Source organism: Oncorhynchus masou, chromosome 12, assembly GCF_036934945.1.
Source record: "Oncorhynchus masou masou isolate Uvic2021 chromosome 12, UVic_Omas_1.1, whole genome shotgun sequence".
Taxonomy (NCBI): domain Eukaryota; kingdom Metazoa; phylum Chordata; class Actinopteri; order Salmoniformes; family Salmonidae; genus Oncorhynchus; species Oncorhynchus masou.
This window is the reverse complement of record NC_088223.1, coordinates 29665665-29685019: the sequence shown is the minus strand read 5'-3', so window position 1 is coordinate 29685019 and position 19355 is coordinate 29665665. Positions and strand designations below refer to the sequence as shown.

The following is a 19355-nucleotide window of genomic DNA, read 5'->3' as shown; positions in this document are numbered from 1 at the left end:
AAGGTTATGAGAATGATCAGTCACTGCACAATGAAAAGAGGAGGTGGTGGCACACTGGCAGAATCGTCCAAGACACAACTAAGATTTCCCTCCAAGAGAGACAGGCCTACAGAGCAGAGCACACTGTGTGACTGCCTGAATAGAGTCCCTCGCAGGATGGCCTTAGGCACCTGTCAGAGGAGCTTTCCTTTGTGTCAAGTTATGGGACCTATGTGTTGGCAGGTGATCCTCACACAGGCAAGCAGCAGTGACAGGTGCCTGAGTACAGGACCTGGGGGTTGACAGACTCTATGGGACCTGGGGGTTAACAGCCTCTATGGGACCTGGGGGTTAACAGCCTCTATGGGACCTGGGGGTTAACAGCCTCTATGGGACCTGGGGGTTAACAGCCTCTATGGGACCTGGGGGTTAACAGTCTCTATGGGACCTGGGGGTTAACAGCCTCTATGGGACCTGGGGGTTAACAGCCTCTATGGGACCTGGGGGTTAACAGCCTCTATGGGACCTGGGGGTTAACAGCCTCTATGGGACCTGGGTGTTGTCAGCCTCTATGGGACCTGGGGGTTAACAGCCTCTATGGGACCTGGGGGTTAACAGCCTCTATGGGACCTGGGGGTTAACAGCCTCTATGGGACCTGGGGGTTAACAGCCTCTATGGGACCTGGGGGTTAACAGCCTCTATGGGACCTGGGTGTTGTCAGCCTCTATGGGACCTGGGTGTTGGCAGGCAGGCTCTTTGGTTTCCCATAGGGCAAGGAGTTTTTAAAACTCTGGACCCTGGTTAGACGACAACTGGGGCCAAGAGTTTTTCCTGAATATGAGATGTAAACATGGGACTTGACTAGGTAAAACTCTGGTCCCTTACAGTCTGTTTGCGACCAGTATGATGGTTCTCCCCCCCAGAGAGGTACATTTACATGTCAGGTGAGGTCTTACCTGTCCCAGGTTGATGTAGACAGCATTCTGGAGGAACTCTGAGGCCTCCATAGCCCTCTTCTGAATGGCTAGCACCCTGACTGCCTTCACACACGCCTCCAGCTCTATCACACCTGCATTCTTATACTGGGGGAGGGATGAAGGAGAGGAAGAGGGGGAAGGAGATAAGAACAGACACAGCCCAGGATCAGCATAAGGAAAACCTAACTAACCAATGAGGACTTCTCTGACTTCTCCCACCCTGCGTAATATTCTGAACAGATGTATTGCGTCATCGGTCTCTTTCAACTACAGACATCTGTAACAGAGGCGTGAGATTACTGATCACAGTCCATGGGGTGATACGGAGCCTCTGTCGTTCATTGTTACTTTACGCCACATGACTCTTCCAGGGGAGTTCCGGATTCCCACCTAGTAGTTATATTGAAGTAGAACCTGGACTCTATGTACAATAGTGCTGCTTAGACTCCATACACTTCTCTCTCACACAACCAGCCAGCCACCCCTATCCCCATTGTCTCCTTATTAAAATTAAATTAATATCTGAACGGTCCCGTCGTGTCGAGATATAATGTAATTTCATTTGGAGTGAACTAGTTACAGGTAAAAGGGCCAAGCGAGGTCAGAGCAAAAATCCAATTATAATAGTGGCAATAACACACTGCAGAGTTTCAGAAGGTCTACTGTGATGTTATGGAAGTTACGCATCAGTGTTTTATCCCAATCTTTTAGGTTTGTTTGTTAGTTTTTGTTCATGCATGTGTTATAACAGTAAGTATAGTTACTAATAGACTAACAATGCAATTAACTAATGTCTAGTCTTAATGGCAATGATGCTCTACATTTTCTGGGGGGGATTTCAATTGTTGGGGTAATATGGCATGTGAGATGACCCCACACTTCCATTTGGCTAATTGTAACAGACAGTGACATCATGCTAGCTAAGCTTTCCAATGTTGACTTCAGTGCACTCAGACATATTCTCCTGTCGTCAGCATGTAGTAGTTTGTTTACAGTGTGCACACAGCCACCCTCTGCTGCAGCAGACTGCCCAACCATCACTGATACCTAGTGAGCTACTGTCCCCTGATGGATATGTTGAGAACTGCAAGCTGGATAGTGGATAATGAAATACTGTCTGCAAACAGCATCGGTCTGCAAGGCGCAAACACTGAACCTTCTTGTTGAAACGTTGCATGTAATGAAGTCTGCAGGAGCATTCAACAGTGTGTGTGTCTGTTTATTTCCTAGGATTGATATTTTTTGTACCCTGCAGATGAGAAATAGCTAGATGTAAGTACAGTGCTTTTGAAATATTCATGTCCATTGCCTTGCCATAGCAGATGGAACAAAGTAGATAGGAGCATTCAATAGTGTGCGTGGGAAAATCTATTTCTTATCTTTTCCAATACCTTGCCATAGTAGGAGATGGCCTCCTTGTATTTCTCTATGATGTCTTCAGGACCCAGGCAGTTCTTGGCCCGACCGATTTCACTGCTGGTGTCTGCACTGATCCCATTGGCTGTGAGTGCACCTGAGGGAGGAGAGAGAGAGAGGAGAAGGGGAAAATGAAATTAATGACTGGGAATATTGTCAATGTTATCAGACCCATCCACCACTTGGCTCTTCACATCCATGCATATGGCCACGGTCACAACAATCAACAATGACATACTCGGAAACTGAGTACAGCTTACCTGAGCACACACATTTAACGCAGCGTCGACAGGCGTTTCAAACACCGAGATATCAAGACAGCGCTCAATAACTGCCATGCGCGGCATTCACTTTTATATGGAAATACAAAACAATCTATCTATAAATTAAAGGCCTTCGCGGGTCACTGCGCACTGTTACGTGATCAACATGTCATCATGTGCTCAGTAGTTTGGAGCGTTTCAATTGAAATAGGAGCAGTATCTCTCATACACCTATGTGATTTGAATACAAATTTTGTATTGAGAAAACTTTGCCTAGAAACGGCGCTAGCTGGGTCCATAGCAACGGTGTCGCGGCGATGTCACTATGACACAGCATTACATGTGGATCATAAGACTACTCTGAGATCACACACACATACTAGAAATGTATACACTCACCGTACTGTAACTTGGTTTGAATAAAAACATTGCTAAGTGGTCCTCTTTAGCTCAGTTAGTAAAGCATGGTGCTTATAGCGCCCGGATAATGGGTTCGATTCCCGGGACGTTACATCTAGACCCAGAACTAGACACTTTATACAGACCCCTTGGATTGAATGGTTTAGTAAAACCAACCCCAGTCTCTAAAAATATATAAGAGCTACATTGCCTGCAGCATATCCTACTGATTGGCCAAAACGCCTCACACTGAACAGTTCTACATTGTAACTTGAGGCTACAGGAAGAACAGACAAATAGCTTGGACGCCCCAATCAGCAGTACTACAATACCAACATCGCCACCCTCTGGTGGATGTCTGAATTAGTTTAAAATCTAAATCAGAGGTTATAGTGCTGAATATAAATGTTGTTGATTATGATTTTAAATGGTTACTCTTCATTGATTAGAAGAGGTCAATGAAGCACGAACACCCAACAACATTAACGCTGACAAGAACAACAGGAATACAAACCCTGCCTTAAGAGGAGGGGGGGGGGGTGAATATCAGTTTTGATTTACCAATGGTGGAAACAATAAAATGTTGGAATCAAATGTAGTGCAATGGGTTGATAGTCTGGTCCCAGATCTGTTTGTGTTGTCTGGCCTTAGTTGGTAAGACAGCACAAACAGATCCGGAACCAAGGTTGTCGTCACAAAAAGCATAAAACCAACAGGTAAGAGGGAAAAGAGCCACAGCAGGCAAACACAGGTAGGTGAGATGTCTAGCTAGGAGTAACGCTATGCAGGGCGGCCCTGTTAGTGTCATACCATACCTGGGTCTATGAGTACCTCCTGCGCCCCTACGGTAACACACAGAGACAGACACACAGAGAGAGAACGCAGGTTCACACAGTGCAGTAAGTTACTGAAAGCAAAGTTAGTCCCCAAACGTGACGCTTCTTAGACGGTTCCTTGTGACTTCCCCCATCGGTCCCCTCCGTATAGTGTTCTATTTCTAATTACTTCAGTAATAAACTGAAGCTAAATATGTGTGGTTATTTAGGGGTTAAAGTAGTTGACTTGTTCATAATATGAAGTAAAGACATGGGTGAATGGAAATATGATATGAAATAGTGTTCAGAACAAATGGGTTAGGATGTGGGGGCCACCGGATATCTCAGGTAATGTTGTCCAGGGCACAGAACTACAGAAGCAGCTGGGCTGAGAAAAGCGTAGCAAAGCTTGTGTTGTCATAGTACTAGCCATACTAGCTGCAATTGCTTGGGCCACACGTCAGACAGCCAGGGAGATCGCTTCCTTCCAACCATCCTATAATCACAGCTCATTCAGAAACCTCCGGACATCTTCCACTGTCCCACAAGACAAGTTCTTTAATGAGATATTACACTAAAAACACCTCCCTCCCCATAAACACCACAACCTCCACATAGTAAAATACAATCCACATTACAACCGTACCTCCAACCCCTCCTCTCCAGACGTACAGACAGCTCCCCTGGGGGCCCCATACCACCACACTGTTCATTTGATCAAATTCAACCCTGAGACGCGCAGAGACCCTCCCTTTCAATAATAACACCGGGTCTGTCTGTCCCGACCCGGTTCTTCCTTCTTACCCATATGGACCACTTGGCTTGGCCAAACAAGAAGTGAAAAAAAAAAAAAACATTTCCCTTTCACTGCTTGAATACCTCGGGCCAATCACAAATCTCCCTACCGAGAAGACCACCCCCAACCTCACACACAGGGAGAGCAAGCGAGGGAGAGGAGTGCTATTTACCTGGCCGGTGTCTCTTGCCTGCGTCGGCTGCTTGGCCCTGGCCATGTGCCAGGCTGGGTTCGCGTCCAGAAGCCTTCCCTGCTGTTCCTCCAGGGTAGTGGAAGATAACAGAGGCTGAACACAAGCCCTCTAACGCAGCTGGGGAACCAGGACACAAGGGAGGTGTCAATGAAACAGAATACCCTCCAATAGAAGTTGACTAAAGGGCATTCTGCATGTACAGTATGGCAAGGGTGATGATCCATCCTCCTGCAGAGCTACTGGGATTGGCAGGATTTTGCTACTACCCTGTTGTAGCACCCCTGATTGCCTTCAAGGTCATGGTGAGCCGCTGATTAGTAGAATCAGGTGTGTTATAGTAGGGTCGGCACAAAAACCTGCAGGGTATCCACCCCTGCTTTATTGGATTTGAGAGTAGAGCAGGAGCCATGTCTTCCTCCCCAGTCTTACCCCCGAGCCACAGGAAATCATTGACAGAGCGGAGCAGCTCCACTGCCATGTGATAGTGAACCAGGGCATCCTGCAACATGCCTGCCTGCAAACACAGGTCCCCAACGTGCTTCCTCATACGGCCCTGGCAACGCTTCTTATAGTGCCTAAGGAGGAGGAGGGAAAGAAACATCAGTCAGATGTCGTAGAGGTATCCATTTACAATACAACTCTGTACACGTTACAGCAAACAAGTACCCAAGTAGGGTTTACTTCTTACATCATTTTCACAAAAAAACATATTTTGTCTCTCTCTCTCGTATGGTTTTCAAAATAAAAGTCATATCAGCATAACGTATTTTCTTACCCAAGTCCCATTGGGTGCTAGCAGAGGAGACTCAGTGTTGAATGAATCTTATCAGTTACAAGTGGTGTGTGTGGGGTGGGACAGCACAAGCAAGAGAGACAGGGGTTGGGGAGGGGAGAACCCAATAGAGAAAAATCATCAGAACGACCCTGATCCTGAAGTTTAGCACATTAAACACACAAGGATTGAAGAGCAGGATGACAACATCACCATTTGTAATTCTAACAGAAGAAAAGGGGGCCAGTTCAAGACCTCTAACTCTTTACTGGAGCCTGAGATACTGGGAAGGTCTAGGGTCAAACCCTCCTAGTATTGTGTTACCTAGAGAACATGGGGTAAATGGGGTTGACTTCCATGTTATTAGTGAATTTATGGTACATTTGCTTTGCTCATATTGTTTAGATTCAGAATAATGAGTCGGGCCTAAACTATTCGGATGAAGACAAACTATGCCTATGTTACCATTTGTTAGCTTAGTTTGTGAAATAAAATGATGAGCAATACATTATGTATGGTCTGCTTAGAAGAACATGGATACCACATTCAAAGTCATGCTTTCATAGCAGGTGCAATAATAAGCCTAGTTGAAGGTGATGCATCCCTCCATGAATCACGGATATACGAGATCCATGTTAAAATGTAGTTGCAGCAGAACATAGTAGTAGATATGAGATCCATGGTAAAGTGTACTAGTAGCAGAATATAGTGGTAGATATGAGATCCATGGTAAAGTGTACTAGTAGCAGAATATAGTAGTAGATATGAGATCCATGGTAAAGTGTACTAGCAGCAGGATATAGTAGTAGATATGAGATCCATGGTAAAGTGTACTAGCAGCAGAATATAGTAGTAGATATGAGATCCATGGTAAAGTGTACTAGTAGCAGAATATAGTAGTAGATATGAGATCCATGGTAAAGTGTACTAGCAGCAGAATATAGTAGTAGATATGAGATCCATGGTAAAGCGTACTAGCAGCAGAATATAGTAGTAGATATGAGATCCATGGTAAAGTGTACTAGCAGCAGAATATAGTAGTAGATATGAGATCCATGGTAAAGTGTACTAGCAGCAGAATATGTAGAAGACATGCAGTGGCGGTTCTAGCTTGTATGGCTCCCTGGGCGAAACTCCCCTTCAGCACCCCCCTCCCCCCTGCCAAAAGAAAAGCGCTCTTCTGCACCAACTGTAATTTTTATTCAGAAATTTGGAACACCACAAATAAATTATCGTAACATTTAAAACTATATGCATACAAAAATAAGACTCATCGATATCAAAAAGTAGTAAGAAAGACAAATAGAAACAAATGTGTTGATTTGGCACTCGAGCATCAATACATTACCCATCCACCAACACTGTCAACCATGAATCAAGACTAAAACAATTCACCTTGGTGCTGTGCAGACTGGTTTTATATTATTCTGAACGATTTCACACAAACCAGAAAAACATGCAACAGTCTGTCTGTGAAACTATATATTCACAGTATTATTATCAAATTCTATTGGTCACATATACATATGGTTAGCAAATGTTAATGAGAGTGTAGCGAAATGCTTGTGCTTCTAGTTCCGACTGTGCAGTAATATCTAACCAGTAATCTAACAATTTCACAACAACTACCTTATATACACAAGTGTAAAGGAATGAATAACAATATGTACATATGAATATATGGATGAGTGATGGCCAAACGGCATAGGCAAGATGCAGTAGATGGTATAGAGTACAGTATATACATATGAGATGAGTAATGTTGGGTATGTAAACATTATATAAAGTGGCATTGTTTAAAGGGACAAGTGATACATTTATTACATCCAAATCTTTATTATTACAGTGACTAGAGATTTGAGTCAGTATGTTGGCAGCAGCCACTCAATGTTAGTGGTTGCTGTTTAACAGTCTGATGGCCTTGAGATAGAAGCTGTTTTCAGTCTCTCGATCCCAGCTGTGACGCACCTGTACTGACCTCGCCTTCTGGATGATAGCGGGGTGAACAGGCAGTGGCTCGGGTGGTTGTTGTCGGCCCGCTATCAAAACCGGCCCGCTACCAAAACCTGTGGGCTCTCCTTCACCACAGCCAACGTGAGTAAAACATTTAAAATGTGTTAACAAGGCTGTGTTCGCAAGGCTGCCGGACCAGACGGAATCCCTACCCGCGTTCTCAGAGCACGTTCAGACCAGCTGGCTGGTGTGTTTACGGACATATTCAATCAATCCCTATCCCAGTCTGCTGTTCCCACATGCTTCAAGAGGGCCACCATTAATATAATAATAATAATAATAATATATCCCATTTAGCAGACGCTTTTGTCCAAAGCGACTTACAAGTCGGCTGGGGCCACTACTTTTACATATGGGTGGCCCTACCGGGAATCGAACCCACGACGCTTGGCGTTGCAAGCGCCATGCTCTAACGACTGAGCCACACAGGACCTGTTTCCTGTTCCCAAGAAAGCTAAGGTAACTGAGCTAAACGACTATCGCCCCGTAGCACTCACTTCCGTCATCATGAAGTGCTTTGAGAGAAGAGTCAAGGATCATATCACCTCCACCCTAGATCCACACCAATTTGCTTACTGCCCCAATAGGTCCACAGACGACGCAATCGCACTGCACACTGACTTAACCCATCTGGACAAGAGGAGTACCTATGTAAGAATGCTGTTCATCGACTACAGCTCAGCATTTAACACCATAGTACCCTCTAAACTCGTCGTTAAGCTTGAGACCCTGGGTCTCGACCCCGCCCTGTGCAACTGGGTCCTGAACTTTCTGATCACCCATGAGTTCCATGGTAAAGTTCACCCATGACTGCATGGCCATGCACGCCTCCAACTCAATCATCAAGTTTGCAGACGGCCTACAGAGAGGAGGTGAGGGCCCTCGGAGTGTGGTGTCAGGAAAATAACCTCACACTCAACGTCAACAAAACAAAGGAGATGATCATGGACTTCAGGAAACAGCAGAGCACCTCTCAATCCACTGACGGGACAGTAGTGGAGAAGGTGGAAAGTTTTATGTTCCTCGGGGGGAAACATCACGGACAAACAAAATGGTCCACCCACACAGACAGCATGGTGAAGAAGGTGCAACAGTATCTCTTCAACCTTAGGAGGCTAAAGACATTTGGCTTATTACCCAAAAACTTTTACAGATGCACAATCAAGAACATCCTGTTGGGCTGTATCACCGCTTGGTACGGAAACTGCTCCGCCCACAACCGTAAGGCTCTCCAGAGGGAAGTGAGGTCTGCACAACGCATCACCGGGGGCAAACTACCTGCCCTCCAGTACACCTACACCACCCAATGTCACAGGAAGGCCAAAAAGATCAGTGTATTGTCCTCAAAGCGAGCAAAGAAGTTGATTAGTTTGTCTGGGAGCAAGACGTCAGGGTCCGCGATAGGGCTGGTTTTATTTTTGTAGTCTGTGATTGACTGTAGACCCTGCCACATACGTCTCGTGTAAGAGCCGTTGAATTGTGACTCTACTTTGTCTCTATACTGACGATTAGCTTGTTTGATTACCTTGCGTAGGGAATAGCTACACTGTTTGTATTCGGTCATGTTTCCAGTCGCCTTGCCCTGATTAAAAGCAGTGGTTCGTGCTTTCAGTTTTGCGCGAATGCTGCCATCAATCCAATGCTGCCAACCATTTCTGGTTGGGTAAGGTTTTAAAAGTCGCCGTAGATACAACATCACCGATGCACTTGCTAATATATTCACTGAATCAGAGTATAAATCAATGTTGTTGTTCGACGCTATCCGGAACATATCCCAGTCCACGTGATCAAAGCAATCTTGAAGTGTGGAATCAGATTGGTCGGACCAGCGTTGAACAGACTTGAGCACGGGCGTTTCCTGTTTTAGATTCGGACTATAGGCTGGGAGCAACAAAATGGAGTCGTGGTCAGATTTGCCAAAAGGAGGGTGGGGGAGGGCTTTGTATGCATCGCGGAAGTTAGAGTAACAATGATCCAGAATTTTGCCAGTCCGGGTCACGCAGTCGATATACTGATAAAATTTAGGGAGCCTTGTTTTCAGATTATCCTTGGTAGCATTTCATAGTGTGACTGATTTTACTAATTGCATTAGTACTGTACAAAGTTAGAGGTGTGCTATTTGATAGATTCCCCCGCTCCCCATACCTCGGGCTTCCAGTGGGGAGACCTGAGGTCAACCTACCCCCATCTCGTACTTCTGAGTGGGAGACCTTCCCAGGCAGTAGCCTGCCTAGCTCACAAACTAGAATCAGGGCCACCACTCCGACAAGGTTAACTGACCCACAGTCCCACACGGTGACATGATATCATTGACGTGACGTGCAAATGAGCGATAGAAAACCGATCGCGCAAATGTCACCATTCCGAATTTTTGTGCGGGCGCCCAATGTCGCCCCCGGCAGGATGCCGCCTATACCTAAATACACCATTGAAGATATGAGAACCATGTTAAAGTGTACTAGCAGCAGAACATAGTAGAAGATATGAGATCCTTGTTATAGAATGTGTGATGCTTCAGAAGAATTAGAGCATAGACCTTATTCAGTCAAGCTCGGGTCAGGTGACAACCTCCCAATCATCACGTTCCTGAAAGCCTGGACAAACCTTTACAAGCACATAATAGAATAGATAGGCTATCCTCACTGTTTAAGTGAACCAACCTTCACAAGCCTCAGTCGTTGACAGGGTTCTGTACTCTGCATGTCCAAACTATGAGCTCCTTCAGAACTCTTGTTGTTATGATTTTAATTCATACAAAGTTGAGAGGAGTGATGAGTTTGGATCTAAGCTATGAACCCATGCACAAGAGCACTGAGGTAGGGGACGGGGCCAGGGCGGAGTATCTCGTTTAGGGGTGGGCTTAAACTGGAACGAGGATGGGCTTAACTAAAGCGATGTGTCTAACAGCATCTCATCTTTTCACACGCAACAAACTCACAGGACAGTATGAAAGAAACAAATAAGACAAATAAAGTAACCAAAATAAACAAAGAAAAAAGGAAAGAAGCAAAAATAAAAACTGATTTTTGAATGGAGGAAATAAACACGCAACGTTGACTGTTGTCCTTAGCAACACTAATGTAATGACAAGGCTATCTAGACGATGGACATCACAGAGAAACACCGAGGTCAGACTTTTTCCAGCATTTTGTAACAACCAGCTAAGTAAAAACCATCTAACAACCTTTAGGCTAGACATAATTATAATATAATAAACCACACAGAAATGAGCCTTAGGTCACTAATATAGTCAAATCTGGAAACTATCATTTCAAAAATAAAACATTTATTCTTTCAGTGAAATACAGAACCGTTCTGTATTTTATCTAACGGGTGGCATCCCTAAGTCTAAATATTGCTGTTACATTGCACAACCTTCAACGTTATGTCATAATTACGTAAAATCCTGGCAAATTAGTTTGCAACGAAACTGTTGCATATACCCTGACTCTGCGTGCAATGAACGCAAGAGAAGTCACAATTTCCCTAGTTTAATATTGCCTGTTAACATGAATTTCTTTTAACTAAATATGCAGGTTTAAAAATATATACTTCTGTGTATTGATTTTAAGAAAGGCATTGATGTTTATGGTTAAGTACATTCGTGGAACGATTGTGCTTTTTTCGCAAATGCGCTTTTGTTAAATCATCCCCCGTTTGGCGAAGTTGGCTGTCTTTGTTAGGAAGAAATGGTCTTCACACAGTTCGCAACGAGCCAAGTGGCCCAAACTGCTGCATATACCCTGACTCTGTTGCACAGAACCAAAGAGAAGTGACAATTTCCCTAGTTAAAAGAAATTCATGTTAGCAGCCAATATTAACTAAATGCAGGTTTAAAAATATATACTTGTGTATTGATTTTAAGAAAAGTGTTGATGTTTATGGTTAGGTACACATTGGTGCATTGATTATATGCAACGCAGGACAAGCTAGATAAACTAGTAATATCATCAACCATGTGTAGTTAACTAGTGATTATGTTAAGATTGATTGTTTTTTATAAGATAGGTTTAATGCTAGCTAGCACCTAACCTTGGCTCCTTGCTGCACTCGCATAACAGGTAGTCAGCTTGCCACGCAGTCTCCTCGTGGAGTGCAATGTAATCGGCCATGATCGGTGTCCAAAAATGCCAATTAACGATTGTTATGAAAACTTGAAATCGGCCATACAGATTAATCGGTCGACCTCTAGTACAGGCTTTAATAACCAACTTTGTTAATTCCAAATTCATTGACCAGCTGAAAAACTATATAAGCAGCAAAACATGTGGATGATACCAGACCTATAAAACCCAAATAGAGTGCAGAAGAAAAGACAACTCACCTGCTATCAGTGTCCAGCCCCACAAAGTCTCTCTTCTCAAAGGGAACACAAAGCAGTGGTATCTTATCCCCAGACTTGTCTGTGGCTCTATCCAGCCTCTTGGACTCAAGCACAATGAAGATGGACTCCACAAAGTCCTCCACCCTCTTCTCCACATCGGGACAGTCCTCATAGCTAGGGTAGAAAGCCACATCCGTCCTCTGCTGCTCTGCTATCTCCCCCTGCAACCCGAACACCAGGAGCCGTGAGTCGTACAGCGTGGTTCCGAACACATCCTTCTGGCAATGGAAACGGTCCGACGTTTGGGGCCACTCTTTAGCCGAACCACAGGTCGTCACGGAGATGAGGCCCACCACCTAGATAGATAGAGATGAATAGAGATAGATAGACAGATAATACTATTATTCCTGAGGGGAAATGTCATGCACAGGACAAGAAGACACATACCGCACAGCAGTGCTGCTCTAACCTCTCCTTGGGAAGTCCCAGACGTTTCACAGTTTTGTTGTAGCCCTAAACTAGCACACCTAATTCAAGTAGTCAAGGGCTTGATGATTAGACTAAGAATCAGGTATGCTAACTCTGGAATACTTCAAATAGATGAAAAGGCTGTGGGCCCAAGGAGAGGTTTGCGAAAGGCTGCTGTAAACGACACAAAAAAACAAAGTGCATTTCTGAAACCCAAATAAACATTACGAAAAGCAACAAACGGGAAAAATAAAAGCCACAAAGCAACAAACCTTGCGGTGTGTCTGGAAGTCTCCCCACTCGTTGTTCTCAGGGAGGTAGTGGTGACGGTAACGGATATAGAGGTTCCTCTGGGAATCCCGGATGGACACCTTTTTTCCCCAACACCATGAAAAGGCAAAACAGGACAAAATAGGGATCATTTGGCAATCAGGATCCAATGGTTAAAAAAATACATTAAAAAACAAATAACTACAAAGTGGACAGGGGTTACATATTTCAATAAATAATAAGACATAGGCCGAGACTATGTCACAAATACCACCCTATTCCCTATATCAATCAAATGTATACATAAAGCCCTTTTTACATCAGCAGATGTCACTAAGTGATTATACAGAAAGCCAGCCTAAAACCCCAAACAGTAAGTGATGTAGAAGCACTTAGTGCACTACTTTTGACCAGTGTGGGCCCTGCAATAGGGTGCCATTTGGGACACCCTCATAGCTAGCACACATAGTGAATGCTTACCTGTGCCACAGAGGCAATGCGTTTGTAGATCCTGAAGAACTGGTCCTCAGGGACGATGCCCACTGGTTGAACCACCACCAAGACCGTCTGATGGTCCTCAGCACACTGCATGTAATCTGGGATACTCATCTCCTTCTCATGGGCTATGAGGAGCAGGGGGGAAGGAAGAGAACCAAAGGAAGGAGGTAATGTAGAGACCTTAACCCAACACCTAGCGACCTCATCAAGTTGTTCGGACCTCTTGGCTTGACAGTCACTGGACCGGGGTTCAAGTCCCGGTCGGGCTACAATATGATTTTATGAATGCCTTTTACATCTAACTACATTTCATTCACACATTCCAGCGTTAAGGTTTGAAATCACTGCCAGTTGATTCTAAAGCATTCTGACAATAATCAAGTGTGTTACTGCTTGGTTGGAGCAAAAGCCTGCACCCACACAATTTCTCAACTCTCAGTAAGGTGACCAAACGTGTCATCATGTGAGTTATTTTAGGTATTATTTACAAGTATTGACAAGACAGCCGTTGGAATGAATTGCAAACTACATACATCGCGAGCGTGACGTATTGCCCATTCACAAAAACACCACCCACCATGCGCGAGTGTCAATCTGGAGTATAAAGGATCTACCTAGCTAGCAACAAAGACAGAACACTGTGCTATCAGCTATAAACAACCTAGCTACTGTAGCTATCATCATGGCTAATATACCTTTGTTACAGTAAAATACATTCAATTTCAAATATATTGAATTGAATTATTTCAACCATCAATGTTTACAGAATGGCTGCCTTACCAAGTTAGTTCGCTTGCTAGCAACACTGACAGTTTCTAGAAAGCTAGCTAACATTAGTATGACGCCTGGTTACTCTTCAGCCACAAACAGAATAATTCTTTACCAAAACATGCCAAGAATTCACATAATGTATGCGTTTCATTGATGTTACCTTGATATATATTGAACTGGAATTTTTTTAACAGAGCTTCCTGAATGAACTCTTCTTCTCTAGCTTCTTCTTATATGGTATATTGGCGATCGCACAATATACACATCCTGCCACCTACTGTCCGGGATGGAAACAGGATTCCCCCAAAACTGAACAAACTACCAAAATACTACAAAACCAACAAATAATAATAAACTAAATCTAACAACGTTTCTGTTAAAAAATAAAAACAGATCTGATCCCTACACAGACTCAAGGGGAACCTGGGAAGGTGGGTCTTCCGGAGCCAGTACCACTTGCAAGTCTTCACAAACGTTTCTTCCACAGCCACAATAATGTCACATTTCTTAGACTTTGAGACTTGTGCTGTACAATTTATAACTGTGGCAGTGAACGCCACAAAAGCCACCTTTTCAACACACAGGGTATATTTTGAATGCTAGAAAACATTTACTACAGACTGTGGTTCATCCACTACCATATCTTCACTAGCATCACTTGTTTTCTCAATTCCTTTAAAAATCGCTACCACAAAGGAGATTAAATTGGCCGCTCCAACTTTTGCCACCTCAATCTCCTTCACCCACTCTAGGAACTGAGGATCATGATCCCCACCACAATTGCAACACCGTCGTCCTTTTACACACAGTTCTATGGTATACTCTGTCCATCTGCACACACTTGAAACATGGCCAAATACTTTACAATTATTACACTGCAGTAGTTTGGGGACAACAGCTCTTACAGCACCAAGCTTCAAATGCACAGGCATTTTCTCTTTATCAACAAGAACATCTTTTTTCCATTCACCCAGCGGGTCAGACGCCCACCAACCACACCAGGATTTCTCTTCAAGTATTCAACCTGAACATCCATCGTCACCCCCGAGATGAGTCCTTTGACGGTTGCTCTACTCTGATATTCAAAACACAAAACTTTTGTTGTCCGGATTCTTTTGAGGCCCACTGCAATCTTCCTCATCTTTTCCCCACCAGACCGTTTTCATTATTCTCTTTCAGCTACTATGGCAAAATATGAATTTAGTGCATCACTGCCCTCCTATGTCCACTACTGGTACTGTGGGCTCCCATTATCCTAAATATTTTGCTGTGCAAACTAGAATTTTGATTTGCTAGCACCATTGGCAATAGAAAAGCATTCACCCAGGTATATGGGGTGGCAGGGTAGCATGGTGGTTAGAGCGTTGGACTAGTAACCGAAAGGTTGCAAGTTCAAATCACCAAGCTGACAAGGTACAAATCTGTCGTTCTGCCCCTGAACAGGCAGTTAACCCACTGTTCCTAGGCCGTCATTGAAAATAAGAATTTGTTCTTAACTGACTTGCCTAGTAAAATAAATAAATAAAATATTACATTGAATGGCAAAAATACATTTGCAAAGTTACTTAATGTATGTTTCATATACCATGACGATGAAATTCAGTAACTCATGGAGCACAATAAAATTATACAAGTGCTTATTTTATGTTAACCGTAAAACCAATTAGTTTCTGCCGTTAGATTTCGTTGCTGTTTTACAGATTGTCTAAACGAAATGAGCGTTCTATATATGTCCAAACCCGCCTCCTATTGGTCCGATTTTTGCAACTTCTTTACCAATCACATCACGTTTTATGTTGTATTGCCATTGTGATTGGTCTCTGAACCCATACACGACTATTTTCAAGTAAATCTTTAAGTATTCTTCGTTGTATAAAACCCAGATGAAGATTAACAACTGAAATGTTTGTTTACTATTAAAGTCAAATTAACTGTCCAGTGTTTCTGGGTTTCAATGAAATATGACCTGTAGTTAATTACCATGTAGTGTAATAGATTTCCTTCCCAAAAAGTCTAATTAAGTATGTTTTAAAGCAGATTTTCTGTGTTTGGATGGGAACGCTTGTATCATCTCAGACAGGGGATGAGGAGCTTCGCTCTGGCATTTTCGAACTCTGGCCTCCAGGATGGAATGAGCGGGCCCTGATCGACCACTACAGGTGTGGTCTACGTGAGGACGTTCGTAGGGAGCTAGCCTGCAGGGACACCACCCTTAACTTTGACCAGCTGGTGGACCTATCCATCAGGCTGGATAACGTGTTGGCCTCCCGCGGACATCCGGATCGAGGACCGTCAGTTCCATCCCCCAGCACCTCAGATCCAACGCCGATGGAGCTAGGAGGTGCTGCTATGAGGGGGGCCAGATGGGGGGCCCTTCCCTGTGGCCGCAGAGGGCACACTGCTGGACGGTGCTGGGGAGCTTCTCCAGGGAGTCGAGGCAGCAGGCAGGGTACTGGTGGATCATCCCAGGAAGGCACCTGACTCACCCAGAGCTTCCTGTTTCGCACGTGTGTATATATAGAATTTTCCCGCATTCCCAGCATAAGGCGCTAGTAGATTCCGGTGCAGCTGGGAACTTTATTGATAGTTCATTTGCAATTAGATGAGGGATCCCTATTGTTCCTGTTGATGTGCCCTTCCCTGTACATGCCTTAGATAGTCGTCCTTTAGGGTCAGGACTGATCAGGGAGGTCACAGCTCCACTATGTGTGATAACGCAGGGGGATCATAAGGAGAGAATTAGTCTCTTTCTGATCGATTCACCTGCATTTCCTGTGGTGTTGGGGCGTCCCTGGTTGGCCGATCATGACCCCACTATTTCGTGGAAACAGGGTGCTCTCAAGGGTTGGTCAAGTCAGTGCTCAGGGAGGTGTGTAGGTGTTTCCATAGGTGTAACTACAGTGGAGAGTCCAAACCAGGTCTCCACCATGCACATCCCCCCTGAATATGCCGATATGGCTCTCGCCTTCTGTAAAAAGAAGGCAACTCAATTGCCACCCCATCGACGGAGGGATTCTGCGATAAATCTCCTGGTAGACGCAGCACTTCCCAGGAGTCACGTGTGTCCTTTGTCACAAGAGGAGACAGCGGCTATGGAAACATATGTCTCCGAATCTCTGGGACAGGGATACATTCGGCCTTCCACTTCACCTGCCTCCTCAAGTTTATTTTTTGTGACGAAGAAGGATGGAGGTTTACTCCCGTGTATTGACTATCGAGGTATAAATCAGATCACAGTGAAGTACAGTTACCTGCTGCTTCTAATAGCCAGTGTGACAGAGTCATTGCAAGGGACAGGCTTCTCCACTAAATTGGATCTCAGGAGCGCTTACAACCTGGTGCGTATCCAGGAGGGGGATGAATGGAAGACGGCATTTAGTACCACCTCTGAGCATATTCATAAATACCCACTGAGAGTCAAAAGTCATCCTGAGTGTATATAGAGCAGACTGGTTGCAGTGTTCTAAGAAATTGCAAGAGATCTTTGCTTGTATCGTGTACATGATAAACAATCAAAGCTCAAAATAAAAATAAATACTTTCGAGCCAGTTCTGAGACGTATAAAGAAATAAGACAACAAAAATATGTAAATAAACAGAATAGTGTGCATTGTCATGCCGTACGGGTTGATGAAAGCTCCATCAGTCTTTCAATCCTTTGTAGACAAGATTTTCAGGGACCTGCAAGGGCAGGGTGTAGTGGTGTATATAGATGGCATTCTAATATACTCCGCTACACGCGCCGAGCATGTGTCCCTGGTGCGCAAGGTGCTTCTTCGACTGTTGGAACATGACCTGTATGTCAAGGCTGAGAAATGTCTGTTCTTCCAACAGTCCGTCTCCTTCCTAGGGTACCACCTGTCCCCGACATGGGTGGAGATGGAGAATGACCACATTTCAGCCGTGTGTAATTGGCCGACTCCAACCACGGTAAAGGGGGTGCAGTGGTTTTAACTACCTGAGGTTTATCCAGGGTTTTGGTCAGGTAGCGGCTCCCTACCTCTTTGCTAAAGGGGGCACCGGTGCGACTGCAGTGGTCAGTTGGGGCGGACAAGGCTATTGGTCAGCTGAGGACTCTGTTTACCTCGACTCCCGTGCTGGCTCATCCTGATCCCTCTTTGGAATTTATAGTAAAGGTGGACACGTGTCCGAAGCTCAGCCCGGCGAAGCGAAACTATGATGTGGGTGATTGGGAGCTTTTGGCTGTTGTCAACGCTCTGAATCATATCAAATCAAATGTATTTATATAGCCCTTCTTACATCAGCTGATATCTCAAAGTGCTGTACAGAAACCCAGCCTAAAACCACAAACAGCAAGCAATGCAGGTGTAGAAGCACGGTGGCTAGAAAAAACTCCCAAGAAAGGCAAAAACTTAGGAAGAAACCTAGAGAGGAAACAGGCTATGAGGGGTGGCCAGCCCTCTTCTGGCTGTGCCGGGTGGAGATTATAACAGAACATGGCGAAGATGCTCAAATGTTCGTAAATCACCAGCATGGTTAAATAATAATAATCACAGTAGTTGTCGAGGGTGCAGCATGTCAGCACCTCAGGAGTAAATGTCAATTGGCTTTTCATAGCCGATCTTTAAGAGTATCTCTACCGCTCCTGCTGTCTCTAGAGAGTTGAAAACAGCAGGTCTGGGACAGGTAGCACGTCCGGTGAACAGGTCAGGGTTCCATAGCCGCAGGCAGAACAGTTGAAATTGGAGCAGCAGCACGGCCAGGTGGACTGGGGACAGCAAGGAGTCATCATGCCAGGTAGTCCCGAGGCATGGTCCTAGGTCACAGGTCCTCAGAGATAGAGAGAAATAGAGAGAGCATACTTAAATTCACACCGGATAAGACAGGAGAAGTACTCCAGATATAACAGACTGACCCTAGCCCCTCGACACAAACTACTGCAGCATAAATACTGGAGGCTGAGACAGGAGGGGTCAGGAGACACTGTGGCCCCATCCGATGATACCCCTGGACAGGGCCAAATAGGAAGGATATAACCCCACCCACTTTGCCAAAGTACAGCCCCCACGCCACTAGAGGGATATCTTCAACCACCAACTTACCCTCCTGAGACAAGGCCGAGTATAGCCCACAAAGTTCTCCGCCACGGCACAACCCAAGGGGGGGCGTCAACCCAGACAGGAAGATCACATCAGTAACTCAACCCACTCAAGTGATGCACCCCTCCTAGGGACGGCATGAAAGAGCACCAGTAAGCCAGTGACTCAGCCCCTGTAATAGGGATAAAGGCAGAGAATCCCAGTGGAAAGAGGGGAACCGGCCAAGCAGAGACAGCAAGGGTAGTTCGTTGCTCCAGTGCCTTTCCGTTCACCTTCACACTCCTGGGCCAGACTACACTCAATCATAGGACCCACTGAAGAGATGAGTCTTCAGTAAAGAC

The 19355-nt window shown here is 44.8% G+C and overlaps 1 protein-coding gene across 2 annotated transcripts in view; it reads right to left on the bottom strand.

The window, feature by feature from the left end:
- LOC135549826 (trafficking protein particle complex subunit 9-like) overlaps positions 1–14175 on the bottom strand; it is a 367075-nt gene extending 352900 nt beyond the window's left edge. Inside the window, exons 1-9 of one of the 2 annotated variants that reach the window (XM_064980154.1) lie at positions 14116–14175; positions 13167–13309; positions 12689–12787; positions 11949–12304; positions 5269–5414; positions 4819–4956; positions 3851–3877; positions 2349–2470; positions 937–1062 (exon numbers count right to left, since the gene is read on the bottom strand). In XM_064980154.1, the coding sequence (XP_064836226.1) occupies positions 937–1062; positions 2349–2470; positions 3851–3877; positions 4819–4956; positions 5269–5414; positions 11949–12304; positions 12689–12787; positions 13167–13295 (1143 nt within the window). In that variant the 5' untranslated portion in view covers positions 13296–13309; positions 14116–14175. The remainder of the gene's footprint in view (positions 1–936; positions 1063–2348; positions 2471–3850; positions 3878–4818; positions 4957–5268; positions 5415–11948; positions 12305–12688; positions 12788–13166; positions 13310–14115) is intronic. The other variant, XM_064980155.1, reaches the window with a different exon arrangement.
- Between the last annotated feature and the right edge of the window lie 5180 nt (positions 14176–19355).